At 39.4% G+C, this 27,967-nt stretch overlaps 1 protein-coding gene across 1 annotated transcript in view; it reads right to left on the bottom strand.

The window, feature by feature from the left end:
- ST8SIA4 (ST8 alpha-N-acetyl-neuraminide alpha-2,8-sialyltransferase 4) overlaps nucleotides 1-26,703 on the bottom strand; it is a 106,194-nt gene extending 79,491 nt beyond the window's left edge. Inside the window, exons 1-3 of the mRNA XM_005683461.3 lie at nucleotides 26,263-26,703; nucleotides 19,214-19,345; nucleotides 8,495-8,752 (exon numbers count right to left, since the gene is read on the bottom strand). Of these exons, the coding sequence (XP_005683518.1) occupies nucleotides 8,495-8,752; nucleotides 19,214-19,345; nucleotides 26,263-26,375 (503 nt within the window). The 5' untranslated portion in view covers nucleotides 26,376-26,703. The remainder of the gene's footprint in view (nucleotides 1-8,494; nucleotides 8,753-19,213; nucleotides 19,346-26,262) is intronic.

The following is a 27,967-nucleotide window of genomic DNA, read 5'->3' as shown; positions in this document are numbered from 1 at the left end:
CCTCTAAATTCCTCTCTGCTTACAATAGGAAGAACAAAACCCCAACAAGAACAAATAAATAAACCAACAAACTGCAAGGCCGTCTATTGGACTATAGGATATCATGTGAAACCTTCATGTGAAACAACCCTTGATGATTTAAGGCCAGCACTCCTTGCCATTTCCCCTTCCACAGCGTGTCTCATTAAGAACCTAAGAGCAGAGGAGTCCCAAACACCACCTTCTCCTAAGACCACTGAAAGCAACTGTCTTTGTGCTTACTCATCTCTGCCTGAGATTCCTTTTTCATGTGCTGAATGACGTATCATCCACATGTACTATGATTTACTCATCCTTTTCTTGCTCTGTGTTATAAAATGCATTTATACTTAAATAGGTGTCCACATTTGGGTAGATTCCTAGAACTGCAAATGGTAAATAAAGCAATCTACTATTCTTAAGGCTTGGAGGACGCTGTCAACCTGAGTTTCGGAAAAGTTGTATCAGTTTTCATTTTTAAAAGCATTTCATACGAGTCCCAATATCAACATAACTTTGTGCTGAGTATTAAGAATTTTAAATATCCTTGTTGGATTGATACACAAGAAACTGTATTTAATACTGCATTTTTAGAAAATGAGATGAACATTTTAAAACTTAAAAATAGCTTGTCAATTCATTGTTACTTCCATTAATTTTTTTTTCTTCTGGATTAAATCTTTTCATCCAAGCAGTCACATGATTATAAAGAAAAAAGAGTCTTATCTCACATCACATGTGCTTATTAATCACTTAGTCATATCTGACTCTTTGTGATCCCATGGACTATAGCCCACCAGGCTCCTCTGTCCATGGGGACTCTCCAGGCAAGAATATTGGAATGGGTTGCAATGCCCTCCTCCAGGGGATCTTTCCAACTCAGGGATCAAACCCAGGTCTCCTGCATTGCAGACAGATTCTTTACCAACTGTGCCACCAGTGAAGCCCAGCTCACATCACAATCCACAAAAATTCCATATTTAGTTTTAAGTTAATTTTAAAAACCATAACTAATTAGAATTAAATAGAAATTCTGATTTCTACCTAGAATATGAATTTTAAGGTTAAATCAATAGAAATAACAATGGTAGTTTCTTGAAAACCATAAAATTTCATAGATCAAAAATATGAATAACATACTGAATAATCAACATTGTTATTTCTAAAATATAATGTGGTTATCTTAATCAATAAGAATTAAAAAAAAAATCTTTCTAATGCCTGTATCAGATTCACTACCAGAAATTAGTTGTTTGCAGTTAAAACACACTTGAGTTAATGACAAACATTCTCAGTGAAAGTGGAAGGAAAAAAAAATAAGGCCATTTTTGTGAACACATGGAAACGCAAGCATAATTTTTTATCTCAGAAAAGATTCTATTTTGCTATAAAAGAGTTAGCATTTATAGAAGGTCAAAGAGAATGATTTAAAGTTTCCCATAAATTATCTACCAGTGGAGAAAGAAACACTGATTGAGTTATAAAAATACATTGGGATCAGTCAATGCAAGTCAGTTCTTCCCTCTTTTCATTTTGTGAAACATCTCATCCCTTCTCTTAGGAAGCTAGATCATCATAAAGTAAAACATTTTTATCTTCTACTTTGGTTTCCTGAAGAAATATATCTCTTCACTACAATTATTTCTAATTGTATACACTCAAATTTTACAGACACTCTTGAGTAGTGTTCTTGTGTCTTCGTATTATTTCATATGTTATTCAGTATCAACTGTAGACATGGTTGATAAAGCTGACAAATTTGGGGAAGGTCTGACTTCTTGTTTACGTAAGACAGAGATAACCTGCACTTCCAGCCAATGGTCATGGCTATTGGAAAATGCAGCCACAAATTTAACTTTCAACTATGACATTTAACTCAAGCAAGGTATGCTTTAATATCATTCTTCATTAGTTTAGATTTACAGTTTATACATGTCTTTATTATATTTCCCATCTGATACTTGGAAAATCACTTTGAAATTATAGGTCTATTATTATCATTGCCACTGGACACTGGAAATAATAATATTTAGAAATTAAGATATTTTGTGCAATATTAATTTTCTGGCTTTATTTTTCCATTTTATTTTTTATTAAATTATAGTTGATATACAATATTATATTAGTTTCAGGTGTACAACATAATGAATCTAGTAATTGTCAGAAGCCCAGCTTTTCTGATTCCCAACATCTAGTACATTTCATTATACTACTCATATTTCTATATTTTCTTGTTAATTGTAAAGGTTTAAATGACCATAAATAACCTTATATATGACTCTTCTTACATATTAACTTTGAAATTCAGTAGTATATAAATTTAATACAATAAAATGTGAATACAAACCAAAAGTTTCTCAAGTCCTACCTTAATTCTTTCATTCAATAAAGAGCACATGCCTCAATGTATCAGATTTGGTGCTAGGTTCTTGAAGATAACAGGCTACATAAATCAGACTACTGGGTAGTGCCAGCTTCTGTAGAGCACGCTGTTTAGCCATATTGAGAATTCTAGTACATATCAAACTTTAATGTACAGAAGAAGCACCAAGGCACGGTGACCAAAAGCACATTCTGGCTTAGCAGGCCTTTTGCAAGTTTTGACATTCTGTATTCCCAACAAGCTTCCAAGTGATGTCAAGGCTGCTAGTTCAGAATCTCAATCTGAATGACAAAGATTTCTTTATATAAATATGTATACATTTAAAGGGATATTTTAAGTGATCTTTCCTTGCTGTTCCTGTGCTTTTAGGAAACAAAAACATTAATGAAAAGGAAATTAGAAAGGAACTGGTCAACCATGGCAGGAGTTGAGAATAATGATTAACAAAGGAAAAACGAGCAAAGTTGTCTATCCGAGGGGAAGACAGGGACAAGACAGAATGGGTAAATGAAAGGTGGAAAGAGAGCAATCAATAAACAAAATGAACTGAAATCCCAAGCAGCCAGAACACCACCACAAAGTGTTTTGCGGCTCTTAGCTAACCATGTCCGAATCACTTAAGTCTTACTCACTGCTTCTAACATCTCTGTTTAAGCACAACGCGGACACAGGACTGGCAGCTGATGGTCAGACCGTGTCAGCTGCGAACTGTAACTGTTACTAACTCCTCCCTCAGTGTCCTGCGGGCTTCCCTGTGGCTCAGCCGGTGAAGAATCCGCCTGCAATGTGGGAGACCTGGGTTCGATCCCTGGGTTGGGAAGATCCCCTGGAAGACTACCCACTCCAGTATCCTGGCCTGGAGAATTCCATGGACTGTATAGTCCGTGGGGTCGCAAAGACTCAGACACGACTGAGCGACTTTCACTTGACTTCACTTCAGTGTCCCCTATATGGCATCAAAGAGCATGCTGCGGGCTCAGTTTACTTTAGATGAGGCTGGACGCTGTCCTTCTATGAAGAACCTGCCCTGGCAGATGCTTGCCATTTCCTACCATCCGCACACGCCCAGAAAATGGAAAGAATGCACGATCGCTTCCACACCATGATGGGGGGAAGAGAAGAACCAGGGAAGATGGTCTTTCAGCACCTTTCAGGGTTAGTTTTAGGAAATACCTTACTTTTCTGGTTCTCATTAGAAAAACCACTCTTGGTGGTGGTATGGGGAGAGAGATGGAAGGAAGGTTCGGGAGGGAGGGGATATGGGTCTACCTATGGCTGATTCTTGCTGATGTATGACAGAAAACCACATAATTCTGTAAAGCAATTATCCTTCAGTTAAAAGAATAAAGTGGCAGAAAAAAAGAGAAGAAAACCACTCTTGTTAAGTCTATGAGATTCTTGAGTATAGACAATACAAATATTATAATGTACTTTTGTAAATATACACGGGACTAAAGCATCCAAAAAATGAGAAAACATTCAAAAACTGCAGGACAATTGAAAAGCAGTTTAAATATCATTTTGCAAAATCCAACTTTGACCACTAAAGAGGTATATTCTTTAGTCTAAGATATGAACTGTTGAAATAACTTTATACCTAACACAAAGCAAAGCAAAAAAAAAAAAAGACCCAGGAAAGGATTTAAAGATTCTTTTAAACAGACTGCATGAAGGGAACTTCTGTTTTCTTTTACTTAATCTGATACATAAATGATGCATGTCTTCCAAACTCTAAATTCTTGAAATTTTACAGCATACCTTTAGATGAGTATATAGGATAAATTTAGCACTGACATTGTGCAGTGACAATTCATCACTCTAGGTGTAACACTCCAGGAATAGAGAAACAGTTCATACAATAATATCAGTTTCTAAATTAGAAAACTAAAGTATAGAAAGGTATACAACTTTATCCCGTATCATAGACAATGAATTCTGCTTGAAATCCTGGACTCTATGTTGGGTAATAGTCTTCCTTTGAAGCATTGATTTTTTCTCTCTTTCTTTCCAATATTTAGCATGTCAGGCCATCCAGATATAAAATACAGAATTTAATATCAATGGGACAATGTTTCTAATGCTTACGAGGTGAGAGAAGGTTTATATCTGACACACTGGTGCCAGATTAAATTGAATTTTTGCTTATCTGGAGCTATATTTCAAGATCTTTAACATCACAAGAACTTTATCATCCTTAATGAACTTTCCCTTTCAGACAGGATTTCAAGTCCAGAAAAGCGAGGTATTTTCAATTTGAGTGAGTGACTGCCCACCTGTGCTCTGTCCTGGCCTCCTTCTTGCAGCACGGTACTCACCGATTGAGGAATTACAGATTAGGGGTCTTAAGGGTAGCACACGTGGACATAATGCTAATATTTGAATTATGATTTTAGGCATTTTTATTAAGAAATAAAAATATTTCTCTGCCCATTTTTCTGTTTTTTAGATACATGTAAAACCTAGATTTTACAAATCAGTTCAATATTTAGTAATTAGAGAATCAGAGTAAGGTTTTGATTTTTCTGACCCTCATTTTTTCCCCTTTAAGCATCCTGATATTGATCGAACTCCCATTTTGTGTAACATCCCTGCAAACCCAGCATTTAATTTAATTGATTAACTTCTAGTACAAATAGCCCCTGAGGGAGTATCTCTTCTAAGAAAAGAAATACATGACAATGTGTGTGTGTGTGTGTCTCAATTCTTATGCACACCTATCACTACGCGTGCAGGCACTTAACATGAGCAGTTTGCAGCAGCTTATTTAAAAATATTGTGGGACATTAAAAATAACATTCTCCCAAAATACCGATACACTTCACAGGCCAGTTATGCCATGCACCTTGCTCTCCTTCTCAACAGGACACCTGCTTGGAGCAAGAGATTCCTGTTTGCATGTAATAATGCATTCTGTACATCATTAAACAAAGAAGACAGCATTTCATTTCTCTACAGCACCTTCAGAAAAAACACAGACAAAGGTTGAAATCTAATGTTGAATGAATATTTTATCTAAAAAGAATGCTTTGCTTCATGTCAGAGGTCAAATTGAACATAATACCAGGGTGAATCTGATCCTTGAGGGGTCACTGAACTAACAGTGTCCTTGGTAAGAGCTCAGACATAAGTTGTCTCTCCCATAACAAACTTATTATCTAACAAGAAGAAAAGAGAAACAAACAAACTGGGAGCAATACAGGCAAACAACCAATTAAAACTATATACCTAAGCAAATGCACGTACACACCATATAGCTCTGAGAAGATGGGAAATGTTGGAAGATTTTTAAAATTCGTTACTAAAATTTGTGACTTTAACCAGTTTGACCTGGATGGGAAACTATTAACGTTTCAAGGAATGGGGCTTCGATTGAGTTTTAAAGCAAAAATCCTTTCTGCTGTTCTAGAGTAGAACAGACACCTGCACACTAACAAAAGGTCACATACACCTGGGGAAGGAAGATGCACACAGATGACGAGCCACATGCCAGGGGAAGATTAGAGTTTTAGGAAGGGTGGAGGTCTGGTATAACAATGTGTCACTGAAGTCTCTTGTGTCCAAGAGACTCAAAGGAATGGGTTTCCAAACTAGATATTACGACCAAAAAAACAGGTTTTGCTGCAGGGATTACCTGTTTCTAATGTTAAATGTATTCTTGCCGAAATTTTTCTTGGGAAATCAGAAACCCATCCGTAGGCTACACTTTCCTAGTACATATTTTAATGTAGAACATTCCAGCTTCTAGTTTCAGAAACTAGTAAAATAGAAGCAAAAAAAAAAAAAAAGTAATTATGGTAATAATCTTATGCCTTCATTGAAATGCTTATCCTCAGTGTTTTATACTTCTTGGTAAGACCATAACACACTTAGGGACCCTAAGGATTGACCACTATATGGTGTTCTTGTTAATAAGCTTTTAAAATAATCATAGCTGAGGAAAGTATAAAGAACTTCTGAGTTCAGTTCCTAAAAACACTCTACATTTGCAAATGCTCAAACATCAGTGTGTTAAGTCGCTCAGTCACGTCCAACTCTTTGCGAGCCCATGGACTGTAGCCCACCAGGCCTCTCTGTCCAAGGGACTCTCCAGGCAAGAAGAATGGAATGGGTTACCATTTTTCCCCCAGGGGACCTTTCCGATCCAGGGATTGAAACTACGTCTCTTATGTCTCCTGCATTGACAGGCAGGTTCTTTACCATCAGTGCCACCTGGGGAACCCTCAAACGTTAGTGAGCGACCTGCAACAAACATGTACGTTCAAGAGATCTAATTCAGCCCAGTGACTATAGTCACCACACCGCACTACCCACTTCAAAGTGGCTAAAATACAAGATCTTAATTATTCTCACCACAAAAAAAAGAAGAGACAATTATGTGCTCTGGTTGAGGTGTTAGCTGACATTACAATCTTAATTTCAGAGTTAGAGGTGAGGTTGAACCCAGTGCATTATGTAGGTCTCAATGCTGAAGTTTAAAGAGATGTAGGAATAAAGAGTCAGTCCTTATTAATAAGGATACAGGACACATTCGAATCCTGTATCCCTCCAGTATTAATCATCTTTACAAATTATCTACTTTCTGAAATTTCTACTATACTCTAAAATCTTTTCTTCCTCATTTTATCTGAGCTCTGATTTTAATCTCTTCAGAAATTCTAGAAGCCTTACTGTTTCTTCCCAACCATACTTCATACAGACTTCAATGTCTTAAGCTCATTGCTTCCATTTCGACCAGCATTCCCTCATCAAACAATTTGTTTCCTCTTTGGACACAATTTTGTTTGTATACCTACATTTTCACAGGGTTTTTCCCTCTCAGTTCAATCGATTTAAAAGCTCAGGGTTTTAAAGGGTCAACTGATGTCAAATCAATCACTAACACTTCATGTGACTGAGCAAAGTAAGATAGTTATACAAAATGTTCGTAGCAATATTCATTGTTATGAACTGTATTCCCTGAGTGTTCTCTTATGATTTTTCATGGCTATTATTTCTTTATTAAAAACCTGTGGCCTATTTATATTAATATTTATATTTATTTTTAATACCATAGTTCAAAAAAATTTTTTTTTCAAGATCTATACTACCACAAGCAGGATTCCTGCATAGCTTCAAGACTTCAAGCTATTTGTCAACATGGCAAATCAGCATACTTTCCTATCTATCTTTATATTGCCGTATTTCATATTTCAATATACGTTTCATTTATTTAGCAAGTATTTATGAAGAAATAAAAAACCAACAACTCTATTCAAAAATAATAACAAAATTAAAAAATGCTAATTAATATCTATGTCATTATTATAATCCTAAGTCTACGGTTGTCTTTCTTTTAGTTAGTCAAAAGCTAACCAAACACATGATTCATCAAATATCTGTTGAACATTAATGAAAAACAAATAGCTATGTTTAATTCCATGAGAAAACTAAAAAATCAAAATATACTAACATTCACAAATACTACATATAAAAAGTGATGAAATCAATTTGGCCCAGGGTCTCAAATATAAATTTGCTACAGTATATTCCTAGAATATGCTAAATAATCATTATTAAAACAGTAAAATTAAGTTACATCTGTTATATCATTGCAGAGTAATGTTCATAATTTTGTGAATAAGTAAAATAATTTATTGAATATAAATGGCTTATAAATGCAATTAAGTGAATTAATTCATTCACTAATAGAAAAGAATAATTATAAATATAAATTATATACAGAAGAACTATTCAGTAATAAAAATAAACAATTAAATAAATTAAATTATAACAAGTAATTACATCTATTAGCAAATAGTTTTTCTATGTATTATATGTAATATAATTATCATTTGGCCAAAAAAATTAAAAAACCAAGCTGGTGTGAATTATTGCTACAAGATCGCCTTTTCTGTCAATGTTATGATAATTTTAATTTGACATTTCAGGGTAAGTAAATTTGGATACTACACAGATAAAGATACTGTCGATGAATGCTAGGTTTAGCTTTCAGTAATTTATTAATATTAGATTTACATATTTCTGCCAGCGTTCTAGTCCTAAGTAAACGGTCTTTTAAGAAAGTACACATTTTAGCAACAGAAAAAAACTCACCTTATTACAAAATTGTGACTGTCGATCTCTTTTCCACACTCACTGTCCAGCAGAATGCCCGAGTTTCCAACAACAGCGCAAGTCTTAAACCTGCGGTTTTTCATTGGCGAAACTTCAGGCAGGAGGCTGTGCAGGTCCTGAGAAATGTTTAGTGTCCGACGCCTGTCCAGTACGTAGTGTATGACGTCACCAGGCTTAAAGCTGCTCTTGACCACGGAGACGTCTCGTTCGGCATCTAGGAAACGAAGAATGTTCTTCCTGCATTTGAGATACAAGCAAAGTTCCCCATTAACGACAACGCATCCAAGGACTGGTGACACGTTATTGACTGGGGGATTTTTGCAGAAATTCATGCCGGTGGCAAGCCATTTGTTATGTAAGTGAAACTGAACCATCTCTGGTCAATAATGTTCAGGAAACAAAAGATGCATGAACGCGTCTCTGGTCAATAATGAGGTAATATCATTTATAAAGAGATGCATTTGGTAATTAAACCCACCAATTAAGTTGATACTATAGGAAATAAAATATATTTTTAAAAAGTCATTTACACATAGTTTTTCAATGATTCTGTAAGTAGATATACACTATATACACCTATATGTGGAGTGAAAAAGGCCCCCTATCTATCAAACAGAAAAATAGTTTATTAAATGAAATACTATTGAAATGAGTTGACTTTCCCGAGCCTGATAGTATTCTGCCAACCTTCATTAATTATCCATAATCATCTATTTTGTTCAGTATTGTCTAGTTAAGGTGCATAGAAGAAACTTGAAATTGTTTGGAATTATACTTTAGTTAGCTCTATTAAAGGACTGATCGTTCCAATAAAATTATTGACACTTACCAAATCATGTGCATATTGTAATTATTTGAAGTAATGTTAAAGCTACAGCAATATGTACTTATGAAAGTTTCCCTCCAAGCTCAAGAACCCTGGAAACAGGATGGCTATACTAGAGGAAAACATGGACAGATAGAATACTGGACCTTGTACAGCAGGGACAACTCACTGTCTCTGTGTTTTTTCATCCCTTCTCTCTTTTCCTAATCGAATCTTCCAAGTTTTACTTGGGGACATGGATGCTCAACTAGAACATGTCCAAGTTTCCAAACCCAAGTATAGCTGGATTTGGTCATCTGAGTTAGTTTTCTTAAACAGGATATGAGTGGATCAAGTATATTCCTATAGGAGAAAGAAATAAGCTTCCAACTTGTTTGACCGGCCCACTGAACTTTTTAAAAGTTTTAATCGGAGGATACTTGCTTTACAATGTTGCGGTAGTTTCTGCTATACAACAACGTGAATCAGCTGTAAGTACACGCATATCTCCTCCCTCTTGAACCTGCCTTGCACCCGTCCACCCATTCCACACCTCTGGGTCATCACAGCACCAAGAAGAGCTCCCTGTGACCCACTGTATTTTAAAGTTTCCCTTCTGTGGAAGCTTAGCCTATCCCCTATCTACTAAAGAAATTGGTTGACAGATGTGAGAAGCTACATAAAAATATATGCATTTATGCTAAGTTAAATGATGGAAAATGAGAAAATAGATACAGCTACCTGGAAAGCTGGTGACTCCTGGCATGATACAGGATAGCATCTGCTAAAACTGTGGTCTGTAATAACCTGAGTCATATTCTACATATAATAGCTTGTTGCTCTTGGATAACTATGTTGGTTACCCCTTTCAGCAAGGCACTAAAAGAGGTTAAGTCAGACACGAAACAGCCAAGTTGCAAGCTGAGATAGACGGAAGTAAGTCTAGCAATGGCTTACAATTTAAACTGTGTGAAAGTTCAGTAATTGGGACCTCCCAAATGTCTCTAGTAACTCATGGACAGAGGAGCCTGGCAGGCTCCAATTCATGAGGTCGCAAGAGTCAGACACAACTGAGTGACTTTCACTATATATTAACAAAGAAATATCTATGAACCTAGCTTACAAAAGTCTTAGACTGCTTGATCCTCAAGTTACCAAACAGAGACCCACTAGAAGAAATCTGAGAAATCAGTCTTCTGAGTTGGACGTTGGATATTATTTACTGAAGTGCTCTTAACTTCAAGCTTGAATTTTCAGAAAGCACAAAACAATGTCATCATTATAATATTCGTGATATGATAGATACACTTTCCTCTAATGATACTACTACTGTTTAAGCTTCGTCACTATTTGTAAATTTTATTACTGAGCAAAAAATATGATCTCTTCTTAACACTCCAACAAAAGGGAAATTCCCCAAATCCTACTTATAAGCCAGAAGCATGACTAGCAAAGAGGGATGTAAAACAACTCATATCTTTGCTTATCACCACTCTAATGACAGAAAGTAAAGAGGAACTAAAGAGCCTCTTGATGAAGGTGAAAGAGGAGAGTGAAAAGGCTGGCTTAAAAGTGAACATTCAAAAAACTAAGATCATAGCATCTAGTCTCTTCCTTCATGGTGAATAGAAAGGGGAAGAGTGGAAGCAGTGACAGATTTTATTTTCTTGGGCTCCAAAATCACTGAGGATGGTGACTGCAGCCATGAAATTTAAAGACACTTGCTCCTTGGAAGGAAAACTATGACAAATCTAGAGAGCGGAAACTATGCCTTTTCCAGCAGTCATGTACAGATGTTAGAGTTGGACCAAAAAGAAGCTTGAGTGCTGAAGAATTGACACTTTCGAACTGTAATACCAGAGAAGACTCCTGAGAGTCCCGAGACAGCAAGGAGATCAAAGCTGTCAATCCTAAAGAAATCAACCCTGAATATTCATTGAAAGGACTGCTGGTGAAGCTGAAGCTCCAACACTTTGGCCACCTGATGCGAAGAGCTGGCTCATTTGAAAATACCCTCAAGCTCAGAAAGATTGAAGACAGAAGGAGAAGAGGGCAACAGAGGATGAGATGGTTAGATAGCATCACCGACTCAATGGTTATAAATTTGAGCAAACTCTGAGAGTTAGTGGAGGACAGAGGAGACTAGCATGCTATAGTTGCATGGGGTCACAAAGAATTGGACATAACAGCTACTGAACAACAACAATCTTTCCTTTTCATTTATTTCTTAATTGGAATATAATTGCTTTGCAAATTTTTTAGTGTCTGCTCCACAAGACGAATGAGTTATACATATACACATATTCCTTCCCTCTTGAGCCTTCCTCCAACCTCCCCCATCCCACCTGCCTAGACCATCACAGAGCAACAAGCTGAGCCCCTTGTACAATAGAGCAGCTTCCCACCAGCTATCTCTTTTGCACATGGTAGTCAAGGTGTAATTGACATTGCAAATGTCAATGCTACCGTCTCAATTCGTCCCACTCTCTCCTTCCCCCACCATCTCCACAAGTATGTCCTCCACGTCTGCCTCTCTATTCCTGCCCTGCAAATAGGTGCATCAGTACCGTTCTTCTAGAGTCCATACGCATGTATTAATATGTGGTACTTGCTTTATCTCTTTCTGACTTACTTCAATCTATATGGCAGACTCTAGGATCGTCCATATCGCTACAAATGGCCCTCACACTGGTCAGAATGGTCATCATAAAAAAAAAAAAAAAACATCAAAAACAATAAATGCTGGAGAGGGTGTGAAGAAAAGGAAACCCTCTTGCACTATTGGTGAGAATGTAAATTGATACAACCACTCTGGAGGTTCCTTAAACAACTAAAATAAAACTATAATATGACTCAGCAGTCCCACTACTGGGCATATACCCTGAGAAAACCGTAATCCTTTGGTTTTACTTTGGTTTGCTTTAAACACATCCCACTTTAATGTGTGATCTAATTAGGAAACCAGATCACTGAATATTTTATTTGTCTAGATTTGATACACAAGGAATATGCCCATTAGCTCTGAAAAAAATTTTTTGAATTTTTATCAAATATTTGAATTATCAGGCTTATAAGGAGTAAAATTTATACAGGAAAATGTATATAAATGCCCTACAAATGAAAATTTAAAATTAACAAACCTTATAAGGCATCATAATAGTCATCTTAACAAAGTACAGACTACATCAGAAGAGAATTGCTGTTGAAATCAGCAACTATGGAGCATATGAACTGCAGAAAATTAAGAAGCCTTTCATTATGTTAAGCACATGTGATTCTTCATAAAAGTTAACTAGTGCCAAGAGCAGCAATCAACTTTTGTACATATTAACTCCCACTTACTTCTCTGGTGAAAAAATTAGCTAATGCCTGATACCTGTATTTTAACAATTTTTTTTTTCATTTCCTGTGAAAATGACAAGCTTGACTTTAAAGACTGCACGGATGTGGTCGAATTGACAAACTAGATGATGTTTATCATTTTCCTTTGAACATAATTTAAAGGAGTTGCTGTAGGTATTTAAAGATTTAACACAGGAGTTGTGGTATGTTTGCAAGCCAAAGGTGAATGGATTACAGGTCCGGCTTTGAAAAAGGACTTTTTAGCTTGGAAATCCAAAAGGGAAAATCCCCTTACTCATAACGTTAACACTTAAATGCTTGTCAACGGATGGCAAGAGGGACTTTCCAATCACAGTATCTTTGCTGTGTTATAAAAAGTTAGCAGCAAAAATATTTTCCAACACAGGTCTCTAAATCTCTGAGTTTATATAAGTTCATTCTTAGGGAAAATTGATATTTAAAAAGTGGACTCTAAGAGTTCAGGAAAAAATCATGCTTAATGTGATAAATAAGTATTAAGTACAGACGATATTATTTTATGTATTATTCCAATGCTGTCTTACAGGCTCAACAGTGTTTTTTTTTTTTTTTTTTAATGGAAGCAGTAACAATAGTAAAAGTACTTTACAAAACAGAATACAAAACACCAATTCACACAGACTAATTGAAATATAAAAATGTAATCTTCTTAGATAAAACTCAGAACAATTGTTGCCATAGAATTTGCTTTCTTAAGCTGAAAAGGGGAGGTGGACCTTAAATGCCTCCAGCTTATTCTTTTTCCTACATTGCACCAAACTTTTCATTTCTATGGGCTTAAACCTATGCTTTGAGTATTATCTGAACTAAAATTCTTGGTGTAGGGTGAAATAAAGACTGAAAATAATTACAATGAGTGAAAATATTGATGAAAATGCTTGATATTTGTTTGGAAACAGTAAAGAAAATTTGTTTTTTTTTTCCCTCCCCAGTAGGTTGTATTTTTTAGATTATAGGTTTAATGTAATATAAAAATTATATGGATTTGCTAAGTCTAATTGTTGTTCAGACTGTAAATCTATTGAAGAAAAAACCAGAACAAATAAATTGAGGTGGTGCTTAGTCGTGTCCAACTCTTTGTGACCACAAGGACTGTAGCCCATGAACCTCCTCTGTCCATGGGATTTTCCAGGCAAGAACCAGGGGATCTTCCCAACCCAGGGATCACACCCAAGTCTCCTGCATTTCAGGGAGACTGCTTACTGCTGAGCCGCTGGGGAAGCCCCAGAAAGAAGAAAACTAGTGCTTAAATATAATTAACTGAACGTCATTGGGAGCCTGAAAAGCTCGTGTACTTTGTTGAACTGAAACAACATGTTAAGTATTACCAAGGGGAACATACATGCTTTGCTCAAAAGACAAAATCGACATGAATGAAAGCAGCTCGTTTAAAAAAAAAAAAAAAAAAAACAAACCCTACTTTGGAAAGAGATAGAAAACTCCAATTTCTGGATGTGGAAGCATGAATCAACAGAAGCTAACGTTGAATATGCAGGCTGTACCAGTGTAAGCTTTCTTAATATGTGGTCAAGTTATTACCAGCTTTTTAAAGCAGAGAATTGTGTTGTCTGTGTGTGACTTCAAAAAACAACACAACGGAAGGGTTTCATCTGAGCCACCGAGGAAGCCGGGAAGACCCTACAGGTCTTTAACTGTTACTTTGTAAGCATAATGTAACTTCTGAAACCTTATTCGAAAAGCAAACACCTAAATTCAGCAACTGTCTTAAAGATAAAGATAAACTGACAGAATCAGAAAATATTTTTCACTTTTGGTAAGACTAAAAAGTTAGTCATAAAGATACTATTTTGTTAGGCAATGTTGGCTTAAACTGAAAGACTGGTTTAGACTGTGAAACCGACAGGAATAGATGCTATACAGAAACTTCAACTGAATTTTCAACTACAACTTCCCTTTCAACGGCACCCACCACTTGAAATAGCAGCTGCAGAGTCCTGGGGAATTAATTTACTAAACATTGTTTTCACTTGTGAAATGTTAAATATAGCTAACCTATCACCAGGTGCCACTCTTTCTTCTCTGTAGGTTTCCTGTCAACAGCAAGCACACGTGCTGTGGCAGCTAAAATTTGATCTAAATGACATTGTTGACTTCATCAGTAAGTATTGTGAGGCGAATCTTACAGCTGGAAGGCATCACACGTTGAGAAACCAATTAGGTAGTGATATACATATATTAGGAATCAGTTTTTGCAAACTTTTGACTCTAGACAAAAATCACTGAATCAATTCAATTGTTTTCACTGAAAAAAAAAAGTTTAAGAAATGCCAAGTGTTTCATTATGCCTAGAAAAAGCAGACAATTTTTTGTCTCAAAAGATTAATTCTGCAAGGTAACGTGACTTAAAGCTATGAAACAAACAAACAAACAAAAACATAACCTATAGCTTGTTGGAGAAGGACATGGCAATCCACTCCAGTACCATTGCCTGGAAAATCCCATGGACAGAGGAGCCTGGCTTGTTAGGGCTTCTGAGCTTAGGGTTCTAGCTGTTATAGGAAAGATATTCTAGTTAGTTTAAAATAAAAAAAAATTCTGAACACAACTAAATGAAAAGGCAAAACTGTCTTAAAAAAGCTTGAAGAAAAGCCTGTTTTAGTTTAATTTACACCTCAGGTAGCCATTTGATTTTTGGTTCAGCATTTGGCAATACTGGATGAATACTGTTATATTTTATTACGCTAGAGCAAAAAAACTCCACCTTGTGAACTTTACATAAAGATGCGTTGTAATAGTATGCACTTTTAGTATTGAACTTGAGCCTTCTAAAATATTTATCTCTTAATAAGAGGCTCTGGTTGCACAGTCAGAGAGGCCTGGCTTTGAAGGATGACCAGGGAACTAATGCACTGTGAGACCCAAAATGGTCACTTACTGGACAAGTGGAATGGTACGTGGACCTTCTTCTATAGTAAATCAATGCGTGCAACAGCAAGTTATTGTTGACAGCTGAGGCACGTACAAATCTGCTGCTATGGTTACTCAACCTGCAAACTGTATCCACTGAAGAACTTTGATATATAATGCCACTACCAGCTGAAGATACATTTGCTGACTAATCACGATGTGCTTATTCTGATCCTGATGAGCAGTAGCTGAGCTCATACGTTTCCGCACATTTATATCTGGTATTGTAATTCTTTAGATTCCTATTCAACATATAAAAAATGAGGGAACAAAAAGAAACAACCCAAAGATGAAAAAGAAAGTCAAGTCACAAAGGTTGGACATGACTAGTACAATTTCTCAGTACATTGTTCACAAATAGACTGACAACATCTGATGCATCTTAAACGTGTCATTTCTTAGCTTACAATATAAAGAACAAGCTGCTGCTGCTGCTGCTAAGCCGCTTCAGTCGTGTCCAACTCTGTGCGACCCCCTAGACAGCAGCCCACCAGGCTCCCCCGTCCCTGGGGTTCTCCAGGCAAGAGAAAGAATGAGCTACTAACAATAAAATCAAGTCTTTAACCAAGCTAATTAGTTTAATTGTGAAGTTAGCTATGGGATGCGTAAACTTCCCTCAATCTCGATGAGTTTTCAAAGTACAATGAACTAATATACGAAATCATCTCTTTCAGATAACTAACTCCCCAGAGGTACAGTTGTTTGATGAATATATATGAATCCTTTCTTGATGTGCATATGTAAGCAGCAGAGTGTATATAGGGCTGGAAGAATTAGTAATAAGAAAGAAAATCATGTCTACAAGAGTAGGGGAAAACAATTTATCTTCAGTGACTGTTTCACATTTTAATGTAAATAGATAAATAATTTATTAGGAATGTCACAAGAGCATAATAAGTTTAATGAGATTTCAAAAATGAGAAAGATTTGTAAGCTCTGTTCAATCATGTAAGATCAAAATTGACTAGTTGTAATGTCTTAATCAAAAACTTCCAAGTAGAATTTTGAAAACACTTGTAAAATAGGCCCACACCCACTCACTGACACAAATTTAATGTGGTTCTTCATAAATGCTCTAGATGTGGGGAAAAACAAAGGAAAATAACCAAAATTGGTTTCAGGTTGGACTTAAAAAGAAAGTTAAGCCACTAACTAGCTATTTTATATTCTACATTTTTGTATATTAGGTGTCAAATTGATACTTACTAGTCACTACTGTGATAGGCAATTATATAATTTTTGTAAACTGTATATTGAGCAGTAATGGTTTTATAAATTATTATTTCCTTGAAAGGAAGTGATAACTTTGTATGTCTTATTCAATATTTGCTCAGTGTTTAATTGTTTATTTCTTTACCTGCTAAGGAGAACCATATGAAAAGAGTATTTACATTTCATTCACATTATGAGCTATTATAATTGAAAATAAATCACCCTTAAAGATATGAATGCAACTCTCATTAATTTGTAAAGTTGTAATAATAAATTGCTTGGGTCAACTTATGTTAAATACTTTTAGCTTGAATATCTTAAAAACAGCAATAGATGGAGCCTCATGCCTCTATGTAGTATTCATTTTCTCACAGATACTAAGAAGACATGGCCAGATTTATTGATTAAACTATTGTTAATTATTATTTTTATTTATTAGACTTAACCTGATTTATTATTCAGCATGGTTACATTCATTACATTAATTATTAGATATAATAATTATATTAAAGTATTTCAATTTCTGATTTTACTTTATTTTCTTTCATTACTTTCCTTTACTTGACCTACAGAACCTTACATAACACCTTTCTCATCAAATCATTCACAATTAAATGTTTTCTTTCTAGCCATTCTTATAGGTCATATATTTTCTTTTTAATCACCCATATGTCTCTCTCTCTGATCTACTTCTAAGAAATATTAAATCCTTAATCCATTCTAAACTCAAACACACTGTACTCATGGCCCCTTCTAGTTCCACATCCTGTAGCTTTTCCTTCATAATTATCTCATCTCTTAAAGGGTTTCTAAATGTCAGTGTGGGCACAGAAGTATGAGATAGTAAGGATGACACTAGGTGGGTATCATGAGAAAACGGAGCCAAGGTATAAAACCGTCCAACTGGAGATACCATGATTAGTGTTGGTTTCAACCAAGGAAGTCTCAGGAGGAGTACAGGCCCAGCGTTATACATTTTTCAGTCTCTTAAGAGAATATGAAAATCTGTACTTTTATGAAGAATCTGCTAATGTATTAGAACTGTTTGAAGTTTCCTTTTATCCATTGATTGCTGCACATATTCTACCCGGAAGACATTGATTTATAAACTGTCAGAGTTGTCCTACATCAGTCAGATGCTACTCATCTCCTTGTTCTTGTACTCTGCCCTCAAATATACAAAGTTCACCCTCAACTAAAAACAACCAAACATACACCACTTGACATTGCCAAGTGTCAATTTGATTCCTGTTTCCACTCCAGTCAGACTGAAAGTTTTAAAACAAAGAGGCCTACCAATTCCTGCATTTCCATGGCATCCATCTCTTTTTAATTTGCAGCCACTCTTTCAATTATATTTTAACATGCAGTGAGTGCCTTCGATGCAATGCATTCTATGAATTGCTATGCATACAGTGAAGATGAGGGTAGTAGATTCTTCCTTCAAGTGGCTTATTCTGCATTATATATAGATGTGAGGCAAGAAGTGAGGACATAGAAACCCAAAGAGATCAGCCAGCTTACCCTCTTAACCACTAAACCACTCTTACAAAACCTGTATGTTAATATTCAGTCATTGAGTAATTAGCATTTTACCAATGCTAGAAAATGCAATGTTTTATTATGTAAAGGATGGTTGTTCTCTTGAACTTTTAAGAGTTCTGATTTACTGAAATGCTCTGATTTAAACATGCCAACCAACACAGCAGAGTAACTATAGTGAAAATGATCTTGCTTCCTCTATAATTAGGAAGGCCCTAACTTTCTTCTTAGTTATAGAATTATAACTGAATAAAACAAGATATAATGAATATAGATAGGTGCTGTATTTGATTTCAAGAGCTTATCTAAATGAAAAAACCAGAATCTTACAAAGAATAAACCTCTATTCTAGAAACCTTATTTGCTAAGTTTTACCTGTTTAGGATATAATTATTGAATAAGTACTCATGGAGTAAGTAAAGTTTATTTATAACTATTGGCAAAAGTAGCAGTTGAATAGGCTCTACTTGTATCCAGTATGAGAAAACACAAGATTATTAAAGACTTTAGAGAAGTTAAAGATAATTCTCAAAATATATGTCCATCCAGACAAAAGTTATGTTAAATATTAGGGTTCTGCTAAATGTTTTATTTCATTAGTATAAAGACAGTATGTTAAAAACTCACATATTCATCCTTATATTTCTGACTGTATAGTGATTTCAGTCTTATGACTTCACATCTTTCAGTGAGCAACACTAAGCACTGGTCCACTCTTACTGAAGTATGCACACTTAAATTATAAGTCAAGCATTCAAGGTAAGTTTGCCAAGTCCAGTGTATTCTCGAACATGATGTGAAATTCATTATGCCTTATTAAAGAAACTCACCTTATTTCTAGGACCAAAGAGGAATTGATTTTCCAACCTTCTACAGAATGCTGGAAGATTGAAGAACCAGCCTTCCGAATGATTTTATCCGAACTATTGACAAGGGATCGACTCAAACACAGCTCACCTTCTCTGGAACAGAACACAATAAAAGCTTTGTAAAAATAAGAAACACTTTGTGTAATATCATAATACCTGATTTAGATTATGGTGACAGCTTACAGATACAACATTTTCTATATGTTAGAAGAAGACGTATGAGCATGAGGAAAGGTATTACGAAGATTAGGTGAATGTGACTTTATCAGGTAATCATCTACATTTATCATTTCACTTACTCTTTTTAAATAAAACTGGTTTCATGTAAAGAAAAGACCTTTGCAGTACTTAAAGGAAAAAATTCTCATCAAAGTTCTGCTCCCCTTTAATCCCTCCCTCCCTGCTGTGCTTAACAATAGAGACAGGATGTTTGGCCAGTTCCCCTGCATCTGGGTAACTGTGACTCCTAAGAGAGTAATTTTATTTCCACAGGAGCCATGAGACATAACGGAAAGAGCTTTTGTTTTGGAGTAAGAAGACGCTGGCTATCAAGTGATCTAGGCATGTTTGTGACTCTGTTGCTTGCAAGCGCCTAAATCCTTGGACCCTATTCTCTTTCCAGGCCACGGTGGCTTTCAGTTCAGTTCAGTTCAGTTGCTCAGTAGTGTCCGACTCTTTGTGACCCCATGAATAGCAGCATGCCAGGCCTCCCTGTCCATCACCAACTCCCGGAGTTCACTCAGACTCATGTCCATCCAGTCAGTGATGCCATCCAGCCATCTCATCCTCTGTGATGAGGTGGCTTGTACCTTACCTTGAAAACTGCAAAAATATTAACTAATACGCTTCGACTTTGTGAGGATTAAATTGGACTCTGCACGTGAAAGTAATTTATAAAACAACTGAAGTGCTAATTCTGAAATAACATTGGTCTCAAAAAATCTCAACAATGAAGTGCTTTCTGATAGTTGTTTGGGGTGGGGAGATAAGAGATTGCAATTGGGGGAATACTCATTCAGTAGCCATTATTACTGGTATTTTCGGTTACATCAAAAAATCAACTGTGCTGCCCCCACCAATCAACAGCATGGGGCAAGTATATCATGAGGCATACTAACAGCAGGGGTACTGACTGTAAGTGACAGATACCTATGATGGCATTTAGGCCCTTAGGGCCTTTATAGTTGAAACTGTTCATTGTTCAGTAGACTATTTCTTGGCATTTTATTGATGTAAATCCAGACTCAGAGTATTAAAAAAAAGCCTCCTGTCTATGGCCTAGCCCTTTCAAATCTGTATTTCTTTACATTTCACCTCTTAATTTTTTTTTTTTTTTTAGAATCTCAAGAACATAGTTAAAAAGCAGCATGGCTATTTGCTCAGTCACAAAGTCTAAATCTGTGTTTATTATGTAGGCAATCCTCCCCTACTATCAATGGAAACACTGCCTGTGCAACAGCTGCTAGATGAATTCTGTAATTGGAGGCTTTTAGTTTGGTATTTTGGTTTGCATTCTTTTTGAAACATGTAGTTCCAATTTGAAGCAACTCAAAGCATCAAATGCAACTACTCCCTGTAAAATTTAGAAGTCTATAAAAATTAATATTTTAAACCGTTCTACTGATGAAAACGATACACTCGCGTGCCTAGGCATGGCTAATAATAGTCATTTTATAGAGGTCATTTAGGATGTAAGGAAACAGGGTGCAATTACTACTCAGTGGCCCAGAGTCAATTTTTGTATTACATGTCTAATCATGATAACTATATATGAATGAAAATGTGGATGTACAGAGTTAACCTTCATAATTTTGGAGATGTACTTCCAAGGGTATGGACACAAATATTTCTAGGGGTCAGTATCTTTCCAGTCTTCATCTTGTTAATACTTGGCCTGTCAATTCATCTTTTTCTAAACACAGATTGCTACTGTCAGGCGAGGGTATGGCTCCTCGGTTTCTGTCTCACAACGAAGATTTGGAGTGACAGACATTAAAGCCCCCTCTGCGAGTTACAGTTCTGGGGTCTTGGACAGGCCGTGTTATAGCTCTCAGGTCGCGAATGGACCATGTTGTAGCTCTTAGACAAATCAGTGTTACAGTTCAGTGTTACAGCTCTATTTTATTTAGAAGATAGCAGGAAAATCCATCTTCGAGGCGTGAGGGCACTTCGGTCCAAAGATGCGAAGAGAAGAGTGCCCCAGTGCGCAGGGGCAGGAGAGAGAGAGCCCTTTGGCTCCTCTTTTTATTATTATTTTTCTTCCCCCCTGGGCCTGCCATATGCAGATTTGGCTTAGTCAGGAATGCTATTCTACTTGAAGTCCTCACTCCGGTCCTCGGACCTTCCTTTGACCTTCCTCTGTTCTATTTTTGCGGGCTTTTCCCTTCCTTGTCTTTTAGCACCACCATTTTGGACTCCTTTTCCCTATTCTAATTAAAATACCTTTTTGCCACCAATAAACTTTTATAGAAGAAGTAAGCTGGCGTTTTAAATACCTGTGGAAGATTGCTTTACTGACAGGTAGATAAAGATACATTTTTATAAAGCAGAATGATTGCTGCAAGATGGTATGCAGCCTTTTCAGAACTGCAAAGATTTAAAGAAGTGCTTTAAAAGTTTAAATCAGTTTTATTAATATATTAATGAAATGCTGCCACATTATTCTGCCCTTTGAATTGTTTTGTTTTCAGTAAACTGGTGATCAGCCAAACTTCAGACTTTTACTACTGGAAAGTATTTTGAATGAAAGTATCTACAACCAGTCACACTTCTCCTTGAAGTCAGTGGAACTCATGTGTGAGAAGGCCAGGCTTCCAGCAATCTGAGGCTCTGGAGCAAACTTCTTTGTATAAAGTTAAATGAGTCCCAGGGGGTTCTTCACTTGTGACCTTGGTAGTACTTGGTCTTGGACAAGCCTTTTCCTTCCTGTGAATGCAAGGCATGAAGGATGTTGCCACCCCCTCCTAGCTTCTCATCCCAGATCCAAACAGCTGCACTGAAAACACTTCTTGCATGGGCTATATACAGGAAGGTTCAACATGTACTTCTAAAGGGATAACTACACACCATATAAAAGAAATAAAGCAACATATAAAGTATTCCTGCTTATATCCAGCTAAAACACCCACTTAGATGGCCATCCGTGTAATACCAGGGATAAAGTTAGTAGTTATGTTACTAGACTTTATAAATATTTTTCTCTTTGAAATATGAGTTGCCAGGCATCGCTATAATTTATTCTATTAATTCTGCAGTACCTAGGATTAATTCAGTTTCATGAAATTAGGTACCCAAAAGCCCTGTATTCACCTCATTGTAAACTCTTCTTGATTTGGCTTTGGGATCTGTTCTCTTAGGTTAAACTTCCTATTTAAAATGAAAATGTAAGTTATTTACGCAAAAAGAACTTGCATCAAACTAATCCTCAACAGAAATAGCAGGCAGTTTTGTGTTTTCATAACCTAAGTGTAAAACAACTAAAAAACAATGAAATGTGCTAACTTAACTTACAGCATATGGCTTTTAGCAGAATTCCAAATATAACATATGAAGTAACATGCAGATTCTGGTTTCCTGAGTTACCAGAGGGTGTTCTACTCTAGAACAAACTGGAATGAACACTGCTGACAACGCTAAAACACTCTTAAGTATGAATGCTTATCTCCACTGTCAATCCTAAGTTTCAGAACTAACACTGGAGATAAACTAGTGAGACAACCTAAAGTGCACAGTCAAGTGAAAAAGAGATCTCTAGATAATAAGAAAAGTAAGTTAAACTGCCATTTTAAGTCCACCATTAAAAAAGTATGTGGCAAGTTTTAAGGAGTAACAAAGCAAATGTCTATTTGGTATTAAAGTTTGTTACTTTCCCAAATGCATTATTTCATTAGATGAGTACACCCACATAATTTTATCTGTAGGATCTTTAAGTTAGCATAAGAACACAGTCAGTAAAAGAATATGCCAACTGAGAGCAAATGCCATTTTCCCTCATTAAGTAAAAATATCAGTTAAGAACAGAGCCCTTTATATCCCTAAGTGCCCTTTCAGTTAAACTTTATTAACTAGCCAACAGATCAGGCAATTAATAGGCTAGCTTTGAAAGAAACAATTCTGAACATCCAATAATTACTCGACCTATCCTTCAATCCTTGCTTATGGAATGATTCCATGCTGCTGGAATTCCTCTGGAGATGTGTGAATGTGGTTGCTTGGTGTGGGAAGCTGAGCAGCTGTTTGCTGCTTTTCCTTCTGTGTGGAATGACTGCTCGATCCTGGATATAAGAAGAACCAGGTCACACCGACTCGAGGTAGGACCTCCAGTGTTAAAAGGCAGGCAGGTGGAATAAAGAAAGTAACTACCTGTCTGCTGCCAGATGGAAGCAGGGACGCTAAATCCGAATCCAGAAGGATGTCCTAAGATCCAAGGACTATGGAATTGCCCTTCACCGAATATACGGCCCGCTCACAAGGTACGCAGCGGCGCCCCCAAAGGTCAGACTCCTGTTTACCTCTCGGGCGATGAACGGGCTTGGGTTCAGGCGGCCAAACCGCCGCGCTGGGTTACTCATCTCCAAAGAAACCAGCCCCTCCACGTGGCTTGGGTAGAAAGAGAGTCAATGAGAAGAACCGTTGTTTGGGATGAGTCAACCCCGCCACCAGGAGCACTACTCGGGGGAGTTGAAATAATCAGCTGCTATCCCCAGCTTTTCAGGGGCACGTTTCAGCCGAGGGGAAAGCGCTGGGGCGAGGGTGGGCTGGGGGGGACCAGCTGTCCTCCCGGTGCGCCCCCCCACCCCGAACCCCGAGCAGAGCCAACTCCCAGGTTTCAGCGAGGCGCGGCGCGCGCCGCCCCGCGTGGCCGTGATTGCGGGTTTTAATTAGGGAGGAGGCGCGCGGGGGCCGACTGGAGCAGTAAAAGTTATTGTTTTATTTGTAAAGGGGGCCTGATTCTTGCAATAGAGGCTGATTCCTCCACCCGGGCGGGCAGCTCTTTCGTGGAGGGGGGCCCGGAGAACCCCCGTTCCGCGCGCACCCCTCTTCCTGCCGGATGCGCCAGCCCCGCGCATCCTCGGAGGGGCGGGCTCGGCCCGGAGAAGGTGCGAGAGAAGCCCCGCGGGGCTGGCCCGACCCTCTAGCCCAGGTCGACGCCTGCTCGCCCCCCGCTTTCACTCCCCTCCCCTTCCTCCTCCTCCCGGGCGCCCTGGGCTGCGCCCACCGGCCGGCAGAGGCCACAGGAGGCATGTCGCCCAGGAAAGGGGGAGCATCCCAAGACTCGGGGTGCTCCCCGCCTTCCTGCCGGCGGGTTACGGAGGCCTGGGGAGGGGGCCCCCCGGGGTGCCCCCCACCCGTTCCTCCAGCTCGCGCCCCGCAGGGTGGCCGGCCGCCGAGGCCCCGACCCTCGACCCTCGGAGTCCTGGCCGAGGACGCGGCCGCTTTGTCTGGGCTCAAGGCGCGTCTGCGAAGCCCACCGAACCCCGGAAGATCACCGATCACCGATCACCGAGAGCCTCGACCCTCCACCCCGAAGCCCAGCCTCAGCCTCTCCCCCTCGGGCGCCGGTTCACCACCTCCCTAAAGACCCCTTTGTCCGTCAGCAAAGCCCCAGGTCTACCCAGGGATGCCCACCCATTCACCCCCGCCCCCTCTCCCCCCGAGTCCTTCTCTGACAATCGAGCCAGGCTGAAGGTTCAAGCCACCCCTTCCCAGTGTTAAGGACCTCACACAGTTCGGGGACCCCCCTCCCCGAATAGCCCATTTGGAGATTTATTGAGGCATAACAACCATCCCGCACATGCCTCTTTGGCCTTTTCTTTCTCTTCCAGTCCCCTTCGACTGTACTTCTGTGTTAATTTTCTATCAAAGAACAGCGTCTTCTGTACAGATAAGCCGGCTTTTTGTTCACTTAAATTCTCATTACTTAGGGAAGAGCAGGAATATTAAGAAATGGAGCGCGTTAAGTTTAGTGTGTGTGTGTGTGTGAGTGCGCGCGCGCGTGTACACACGTTTTAGCTGTCCTGTGCCCCCGCCTCCCCGCCCCAGCGTGCAAGGGTTCTATCTTCGTCCTCATCTTTAGGGAAAAGAAAAACCAGGCTGGCATCTCTGCCAGTGTGGAGTTCCGATAGCGACAGCAGACACCTCCGGAGGAGGCAGGATTTCCGAAACAGGACTTAGAGCAGAGTTGACAACCAGGGGTCACATCCTCAGAAAAAAGAACGTTTCCAAGCTATGTAAGCAACACAAAGTTGCAACCACCTCCTGGGTAAACTTCAAAGTCACAGAGGCTGGGGAGAGGGAGGAAGGAAGTGTGATATTTAGAGAACTGACTAGGGTGGAGGAAGATTCTGAACTCATCTAGACAAACTAAAGAAAAAGCAGAAATCTAGTCTGTGTGAAGTAGAACCCAGTTTCCAAAACTGTAACCATGACGCCCATGCATTTGACCCACGGACAGCAAAGAAGCAAGTATCACTGGTTGACCTGGAGTTTCTAACTCAAATGATGATACACAGATCTACTCGACGCCAAACAACAACAACAACAACAAAAACCAACACACAATTGTAAAGAGGAGACGCATTTCCTACTTTCTGGGCTTTAACTTCAGCCTTTCAGGAAGCCAGTTTCTGCTGGTACCTCCCTTTAGAGCTAGCACAGAGAAAGAAGGAAGGGCAGTAAAGACATTTGGACCGAGTTCTGCCCTGGGACTAAAAAGGGCAAGGGTGCCCGTTCTTTGTTGACACTCTGTGGGGACTTCTTTGGCTTTCGAGCCCCGGCACCAAGGCAACTGTCACTATCACCGCGCAGGGCAAGTTGAACTCCTACTGAGAACCCGCCGTGGAGAAATCACACACCTCAACAACATCCTTTGTTATTTACTTCACGAGACTAAGCGCTCACAGGCGGACCCCACCGCTAACACGACCCCAACGCTCACTCGACCGCTTCTATTCACATCTCATTCGCGGCTGGACTTTTTGTCAGATCCTAGAATGAAGCTTTGCATTTACCCGATGAGTTGCGTCTCCTGGTGCTCCTCGGTCCGTGCCATCTCTTTTGTCTTATAAAAGATCAGGAGCAGACTGATCGTGCAGATCGTCCACCGCTTCCTGATGGAGCGCATCTTGGGTGCCCGGGAAACTCCTGGTGGCCCCAGCTCCCTCACCTCCTCTTCATAGAAAGATTCCGTTCGGGGGAGAGGTAGTCGCGGGGTGGGGGGGCAAGATCTGTTAAAGCCGAGGAGACCGTGGAGCCGGAATCTCCCCAGCTGGTCTCGAGGGTCCTCTGCGGCCGAGCTCCGGCTGGTACCCGAGCGCTGCGCGGGGCGCTCTCTCTCGCGGTTCCCTCCAGCTCGGCCCGGGTCGGTCCAGCGCCTCCTCCCTGGGGCTTCGGTTCCTTTGCAGGAGAGACACCTTGTGCATTGGAGGTGGCGGCCGCTTCTGCAGCGGGGTTCGGGGGCGTCACTGGCCCTTCCCTTTTTGCTAGCATGGAAATGATGAGCAAAGCCAGCCAATCACGGCGCCGAGGGGGCGGAGGCTGCTGTTGCCTTCGGTCTCCGGCTGCTACTTGCAGAGTAACGTCGCCGGCATTGCCTGCGCGGTGCGTAGAGAGGAAGCTCGCGAGCTCAGTCTTGTACATACACAATCGCGCTCACACACACACACACACACACACACACACACTCATACGCACGCACCAGCGCTCGCACACCGTGGGAAGAGAGCGGCCCCCGAGGAAAAAGTCAGCTCCTCCTCTCGGGACAGTAAAGCTTGAGCTCGATCTGGGGACCAGGGCGCACCTAGATAGTCTTGTCCGCTTCCGCGTGGAGAGGACCCCGCGGCTGGGGACACAGATCGGAGACGCGATCTGAGAGCTGAGGGTGGCTGGCAAGAGGGGTAGCCGCTTCCAGGCGTCTTTGCTAAATATACACCCTCGCGCGCGCACACAAGCCAAACGCAGGGCCTCCAGAGGGGAGTGAATGAGGGGCGGGAGGAGGAGGGGTTTGGAGGACGTTTGATGTGCTGGGCGCCGCTCCATCCCGAAAGGAAAAACACACGCGCGCAAGAGCGGATCTCCCACTCCGGGTGGGTGGCGGATGACCAGCCCAGCTCAGAATCTGGCAAGGAACCAGTGAGATGGCAGAGGTGTCATCGGGGACTTGATGGATATTTAGGAGGGTCGATCGCTGCCATTTGAAAACTCCTCACGCAGAAGTCAAGGAAACTCCAATCCCACTTTAACTTTCAGAGTCTGAGAAAAGCAGAATCTCCTTTTTAAAACGCAGGTAGACTTACACACACACACAACCATACACGCATACACACATGCACACACCCAGAAGAAAGAAGGGAGGAGAGAAGAAATGAAGGAAGGGAGGGAGGAAGAAGGGGGAAAAGGAAAAACAGCAAGCTTTTCTCTCAAAGTCTTAGTAAATTGTATTCAGCCTAATTTTCACCCTCTCTTTCCCTCTACTGTTTGTTTGTTTGACTTCTACTGTATTGGTGTCGGGAGCACTTTTTCCTTCCTATATTCTAGTCTTAGTTAGAGTCCCTCTCCAAGTCTTGGGTCCCCTAGCCTCAGCCAGAGAGAAGCTTGCAACTGAGTTTGCCTTGGTTTGGTTTTTGCGTGGTGTGGGTATGGTGGAGGTGCGTGAGGGAGTCAGTCCTAAAGTGAGACAGTGCCTGGAAGCCAGAATTTCCCCCATCTATCTGAGCA

This window comes from Capra hircus, chromosome 7, assembly GCF_001704415.2.
Source record: "Capra hircus breed San Clemente chromosome 7, ASM170441v1, whole genome shotgun sequence".
In the NCBI taxonomy this organism is placed as follows: domain Eukaryota; kingdom Metazoa; phylum Chordata; class Mammalia; order Artiodactyla; family Bovidae; genus Capra; species Capra hircus.
This window is presented reverse-complemented; position numbering and strand designations above follow the sequence as displayed.